The 7475-nt window shown below is 36.0% G+C and overlaps 2 protein-coding genes across 2 annotated transcripts in view; both read left to right on the forward strand.

Moving 5' to 3' along the window:
* The window catches only part of LOC100369044 (tRNA pseudouridine synthase-like 1), a 32022-nt gene extending 28786 nt beyond the window's left edge, over window positions 1-3236 (forward strand). The window contains exons 6-7 of the mRNA XM_085508350.1: window positions 1325-1478; window positions 1986-3236. Coding sequence (XP_085364476.1) covers window positions 1325-1478; window positions 1986-2002 — 171 coding nt within the window. The 3' untranslated portion in view covers window positions 2003-3236. The remainder of the gene's footprint in view (window positions 1-1324; window positions 1479-1985) is intronic.
* A 1782-nt stretch (window positions 3237-5018) lies between these two features.
* LOC144356732 (uncharacterized) lies at window positions 5019-6212 on the forward strand. Its single transcript, XM_078011419.2, has one exon. It carries the CDS (start codon window positions 5098-5100, stop codon window positions 6064-6066), a length of 969 nt encoding a protein of 322 aa, XP_077867545.1. The 5' UTR covers window positions 5019-5097; the 3' UTR covers window positions 6067-6212.
* Window positions 6213-7475: the final 1263 nt, after the last annotated feature.

Below are 7475 nucleotides of genomic sequence, written 5' to 3' on the forward strand. Positions count from 1 at the left end.
CCTCACCTTGTCTCGCCTTGCCTCGCCTCGCCTCACCTCACTTCATCTACACGATTAATACGTGATGTAGGTATAGCTAGCTAGGGTCACCAGCTTATCTCCATTAGGGTGCATGCTTCAAATTACATATCTGTCCAGCTACCCATGCTATTCGCATTCCAGCCAATCAGAACTTGTGTTACAAGATGCTTATGGCAAGAATGACTTACTGTAAAACCATTTATTTTCACTGACATTTATTTTCACTATTTTGACGAGTTCATCATATTAACTGTGTTTTAATTTCATGAATTTGTCAAGGAAACAATGAGTTTTATTGTTATTTTACATGTTCATGTAGATTTAATTTAGCAGATTTCACTTATCAAAAATAGCCAAATTAAAACCCAGTGAATAATTAATGAATTCACAGTAGCCTCCTTTAGTAAGGCTAATTAGTTGACAGTCCCATTATAGAGCTGTTAATCTTATTTGCCTAGATAGATGGTCAGATGTAGATGACCTCAGACTAAAAGCAACCAGCGCCTCTAGAACTATATATTATATTGCCACCATGTTATTTGATAAGCTTAGAGGATATCGATATCACCCGCATGCCTTCATGCCTTCCGAGAGATGCAGCTAAGGGGTCATTCACCTCAGACATTTGTACTTTTTTTTTTTTGAAGACAGAAGTTTTGATATCTCAGCATAATTAAACCCATGTTTCGGAATTATGTAAAATTCTACTGTAAGTTGACAGTTCTATATCGAAAGTATTATAACAGTTTTTTTAAATTACCATCATTCAATGGTGAAGCTATCACATATACAGAAACAAGTTACTTAGTATTCAACATATGCTAATATCCAAGTTAAAATGGCGGTGCATGGTTGTAGTAATGTTTCATGATTTCGATGAGACTCGTAGGCACCCAGTACCATTGCTGACCAATTACATTCATGCGTGTAAAAAATACATTGTTCGTTTACATAACGTTCGAGCATGTGCTATAAGACGTCCCCCGTTGAAGGTCCGTATGCTGCAACTCGTCGTTTTATTCAATGTTTAAAGTGGCATTAAGCCTTCGTAATGTTGTTAAAACTCACTATATAGAGTCTATTGAGTGGTATTTGGGCTTGTGAAAATGCGCGGATAGCAAGAAATCGGCCCGAAACAGACAGTGACTGGGGAGAATTTTATTTTTTGGTAGGCCACCCGTAAACAGAGACCCGAACACCAGCTGCTCGGCTGTTACCCTAACCTAGCTGTCTCAATGGTTTAGACCCTTCTCATGTTTTCTGACTGAAAACAAAATTAATAGTATTTTGTTGTATAATGTAGGTGAGAAGAATCACATCAGCACTAGTTGCCGTGGGTAACGGGATGATAGAAGTTGATGATATTAAGACATCATTAGATCAACGACAATGCATTCAATTAACTGTGGCTCCCGCTGATGGACTTTATTTACAAAATGTCTCGTATGATGAAAACGGTGAGTGTACAGACATATTGTGAATCGTTTCAATTTAGTGAGTGGTAAAATGTGTTACACTGTATCCTGTTTGATATGGAACACATAGTGATGTACAAAACGCATGTAAAATGCATCGTTATATGAAATTCTAACACAGGCTGCGTGATGACCACTGCCCTTTAACTCTGACCAAGCAATTAGACTAAAAACTGACAGAAACATTAATTACTATAAACATTATGAACAAAAACTAATACAATAGATCCTGTTTCAATCAGATTGAAACCACATAAAATGGCTTAGGTGAAATCTAATATGTGCGAACACCTTCAAATCAAGAACATTTCCGCAGTTGAATATTGTAAACTGTATAATTTTCACCACTAGAAATTTTCGAAATTAAAGGCTAAATACTCCCCACTTTATATAATACAGACAATTGTTTACTTATATGTATCTTGATTAAAAAAGAAATTATTAGACAATTAGGACAATTAATTTTTCCAAACTTTATTTTTTTTTCAGATTTTAAAGTTGACTGATGAGAACCCTCTTGAAATATTACCAAATGTTTCCTAACATGTATGTTTGTACATTGAGATTCCTGTAATGTGTACATTTTGATATTGTGATTTGTTTTCTTGGGAACACACGAAACATCACAAAGAAACCAGAGACCTTTCACAGTTGACATATTGCTTATTCCACAATTTTTAACTACACCAATTGCCCTACTTTTTATATATCAATACACTAGCGTGATCAGGTGACATATAACACCATTATAAAAGTATGTATTCTGAAGCATGAAGTTTTAAATATTCCTAAAAGCATCACGTTTACTGAAGAAAAATGAGCAGCCTTTTTTGCCAATTTCAATTTTTTTTTAAATCCTTCCATTGCCGAGCACAAATTAACTTCCGGTGAGACAGTAATTGCATTGTCGCGCGCAGTTATCTAACATGAACAAATTTTACTTTCTGTATGATGTTCTCCAAGCTAGTTTGTAATTTCAGACATTGTTTTGATAACCACGAGTTGAGTCCTGAGAGACTAGATCGGTTTCTGTAGCAACCGTGACGCTATATCCAAACGTTCGCTACATTGTTTCCCATTGCGTTCTCGTGGTACTTGTCTGTTTACCGCCCAAAATTCCCACCAAAGTTCTCCCTCGTGTTAGTCGCGTGTCACTCCTAATATGGAATGACAGCGCTATGTTTCGTTTGTATGCGCCAATCATTAGCGTTGTTTTATTTTCGGAACGTTTTTGGCATGATAGAGTACAAACACGTGTTTGGCACTTCTCCGATTAGCTGTCACCGAGACAAATGCCGCTCTAACGTTGACAATTACATTAACCAGGCAAAGCGCTGTCGTGAGAAGTCCGATTCAGGCCGTCGCTGTAATTCCTTCTATGGTAGCTTCGCAACTTGATGCTCGTTATGCACACCCTCCTTTCTATGCTCTCTACGATGCCAACTCCTCATGGAGCTATTATTTAGCGATCTATATTTTATACCAAGAAGTATTTGCTGTACAACGTATTGATGTTCATGTTGAGTACAAATAAACCAATTTGAATTATATCTCACGTCTGTTCAACTCAAGAAAACACAACGCAATCGATGTCCGTTTCAATAACAATTCCGCATGATTAGTCAGTTCGTTTTATGTGACGAAAAGAACACCCCAACGCCTAGTTTTGCGATATAAACTTATCCACCACATGCATACACATGGTGAAATTTTTTAGGAAATAAAAAACTTGATATTCAATTGCTGGCTATTGTGTATTATTATCATAAAAGCATGTCACATGACATCCTGTTTTTACTTTTTGCTTATTTTCATGTATTTTTCTTTTATTTTTTAAATAATATTTGACAAAGTCGATATAATTCCTTATTAGCCAAAGATCTTGATCAAAATTCGCTGAACAAAATGTGGGTTTTATTTTTTTTAAATAAGACCAAAGTTGACTTTTGCTTTTGAGGGTTAATAAATTACATGACAAATCATTTTGGTAATTGTATTGTTTGTTCACACAAAATAAACCTCAGCAATTAAAATTGAATAGTTGGTCTGTATTTCAATAATGTCAAAATGGATGTGAGTTGACAATAAAACTCGGCAAGTTGAGGAGGAATAATATGAGGTTATTGCGAAGATACCTCAAAGTATGCACGAAGACAGTACAGCAGAAGTATCGACCGGCGTGCATTGGTGGTCGATGCAAAAACGTACTGTCTGGTTTGACAATCAATGATAAAGTGGTAATACTCGGTAGATGTGATTTTAAATATTTTGTGTTTAAATATAACCACATAAAGATGACCAACTCTTACCAAATTATTGCTTTAAACACAATTGCATGGACAAATTTACCCTACACAAGACTAATTACACATAAAATGTGAAAACTAAGGGTTGACTAGTTGCCATTTCATTGAAATCGGTCATGCGCTGGGAACCGTAGAAAATTGTGTTGCATGATGAATGGGAAATGACACCAGTGAAAGGCTGTCAGATAGAGGCTTAGCCTTTCAATATGACAATGTATTAGACATTTGCCCAGGGTCCATGGTAATTTGTCATCTTGTACAATGATCCCTGAAGTTCGCTGAACAAAACTGGATTTCAATAGATGGCACTGGAGACCCTGTGACCATCTTTTCAACCAACAAGTGATTTAGTGTATATGCTGTCCTTCCAGTGTCCACTGGCCATGGCTATTGCAAAATGTCATTAATAACACCAGAAATGTTTCATTGAAAATGAAAATCAGAAAAAAAGATACATTTACAACTATTGTCACTTCAACTGCACATATTTTGAAAGTATTTAGAAATGTAGTTTCAAATTCGAACACAGGTTTTTGATTCACTGTGATTGGATAACTGCAGTCATTTCAAAATCACATTCTGATTCATCCACACTAGTGACGTTAAATTAATGCTTTGATTTAAGTTATTTGTTGTCGTTTTCAAAGACACTTTTGAGTTTCTAAATGTTCTTTAAAAATTAATAAAATAACCATGCATATCTATGAGTTACCTGAAATGATTGTATCATGGGTCAATTGATATTACATGTAAGAAACAATGCATTTTATCTGTTTGTAAGTACCCATATAATAATTTTAGATTTCAATTCAAGAATATGCTATTCAATTTTATTTGTTATTTTTAAAAAGTTTAGAATTTTACATTTGTATTTCCTTTTATAATGTTGACTTACACATTTGCCAATACAAGTCTTATATTACTTTGAACGTTTGAAAGACCACGGAAAAAACTACGAACTTTAACAATCGTGACCTGTTGATTGGACAATACTAACATTTGCGTCACTCAATTTGATTGGTTAATTCCCAATACGCCGATGTCACCGTTGAAGGCCGACCTCACTGCGAAATTCCTGCGCGAGTTCCCGCTTCGGTTTGTCAACAATTTGTACGTTGTAACGACGAGAATTCCGCTGTTTGACGACTGCAACGGACATAAAGCAATATCTAAGGAGGTCGTGAGTTTTGATTCGACAGAACTGGTTTAAATACACTTCCGGGTCTGCATGTTTGTAATTTGTGTGGTTTCTTTTCGTGAATCGACAAGATCGGACGACTCGGAACGACTCTATCATGTCGTTAGTCAGTGATATTGACGAATTGACTGACATCAGAACACTGATTGACATCAAAACAGACTACTCAGACGAAGAAGACAGAACGGCAATATCAAGTCCGTATAAATCGTACACGTACACATTTTCCGATTCCGGTGATGATGGCAGTGAGTCGCGTTCCGATTCCAGTTCGTACGCAAACCATCGGTATGACAAAGACCGGCGACCTGAGTCGCATAGCATCAGTGCTCGTTTTGAGAATATTTACTTTGATGTTAGTGAGTCGGAGAGCAGTAGTACTGAACGACGTGGTGAATACGCCGAGGGGAGTTCTGAGGCCGAAACTGTGAGCGAGCGAAGCAGTTTAATTAGTAAAACTGAAAGCGAATTGAGCTATACGGAAAGTTGGGACGACGAGCGGCTTCAATCATTAATTTCTGAATCTGAGGACGAGGAGAAATTAGAAGTGACTAGGAATGAGTTCATTGCTTCCAAACTGCAATGTTTGCGGGATGAATATTTAGGTAAGCAAGAACAAGTTGTTAGTGACAGAACTAGAAATCTTACATCCGATGAGAAAAAATTCTTCAAGAAAAGGCTACGAAGGCTGAAAAGTTCACAAGACACGCAACCGAAGTTGACTGTGACAGTTCCAAAAACACATCACTATGATGTCGATATGGGGCTAATCAACAAGCTCAAACTGAAAAATCTAATGGAAAAAATGAAAAAAGCGACTCTACAAAAAGATCATGATATTCATAGTTGTAAAGTGTGCCATACTGCAAAGGAATATGGTGCAATGAGGAATTTTGTAAAAACAAAAACATTATTAGCCGAGAGTAAAAGTATGGATGTTAAAATTGAGAATCATATTGCTAAGCATAACTCTGTATCTCTGATTGGACGGTTAGCCTGTGATTTACCGAAACAAAGAGAAGATCCAGCACTGACATGGCAAAAATTAATGCAAGGTCTATCATAGAAATCACTGTAGCAGCCTGAGGTAACAGGAAGCGTGTCTGAGAAATTGTATAATCCTGGTGTCCCCGCTAGTAACAGTTGGACTTGGTGAAATGGACCAGATTTTCACTGGTGCTAGTTACCAAATAAATATTTATTTTTGATTGACGTATGCAAACTTTTATCAATAATTGGTTGGAAGCAATACAACATGAATCACACCTCCAAAAAAACTTCTAGAATTTTAGTGATCCCACTTCCACACAAATATTGTGGTCCTGATGAGAGGTATCACTTAACCACATAAAAAACCATTACAACAGGGCATAAACAAGATATGTAGGGGTAACTTGCAACTTTCTAGGGAACATCCTTATCAATGTTCCAATAACTCAATCAACTTTCCCTGATGGTTGAAGCGACTGCAAATAAAAGGTGATTGTGTACGTTGCTACGAGTCCCATATTTAACACGACGACCACAACTGTTTAATACAGATACATCTCTCTAGTTCAAACACAGTTGCAATATGAAAACAGACAAACAAACAAAATACCAGTATTCAAAAGGAGGAGAAGTGAAAATGCCACCAAATGTAATACCTGGTAAATCGATCATTTGATAGTGCCAATAAGAAAGTCTTTCGCTACCTATATTGCAATTTTTGTAGGGACTTTCCTAGAGTTTGATAACTCTCTGTACGAATCTTGTTTGCACCCGCTGTAATTTGGCAGAATTTTCAGCACCTCTAAAAATTGTCTTTTGCCAGACTTTTTTGCCAGGTAAATTTGACATTCCGACATCACATATTGCAAAGTATACTTTTCAAAAACAAATATAGCAGACTTAGGAATTTGATAGGGTTCAAAATGGTATACCAATAGATTCAGAGAAATCAATGTCCAATAATACAAATCGTGGAAATTCTGATAATTTATACTGCAGTGATATCTATCTCATTTCTTGATTCAATGGTGGTATCAAGTAAATGATAAGCAATCATTTTATGGTTAAAAGATGAAGTTTATAAAAAGACAATTATACCCATTGGACCACTCTATTTAAAATCTTGAAATAATGGGTTGGTCTTATACCAACCATGCAAAAAATCAGTGAGGTTACCGATTTATGATCCTTCACAGGTGTGTTAATTCCAAAAACGAGTCAAGTAATGTTATTCTTTATTACTAAAAATGCTTTTATATGCGATTATGTAAGAGTTTCATTTGCAAAATTACACAAATGAAGTATACAAGTTGAGATATGAAAGACAAACATTGTGATGTGCGAGTTTTCATAATAGTGAGACTTCACATGAAACTTTGTCGCTTTCAGTTTCATACCTGTTCAGAATTTCTTCTCTACGAATATGTTGAGTTGGTAAGCTGGATCATTATACCTTGAAAATTCAAGAAATGTGGATCTTCCCCT

Source organism: Saccoglossus kowalevskii, chromosome 15 (genome assembly GCF_978046115.1).
Source record: "Saccoglossus kowalevskii chromosome 15, keSacKowa6.1, whole genome shotgun sequence".
Classification (NCBI taxonomy): Eukaryota; Metazoa; Hemichordata; class Enteropneusta; family Harrimaniidae; genus Saccoglossus; species Saccoglossus kowalevskii.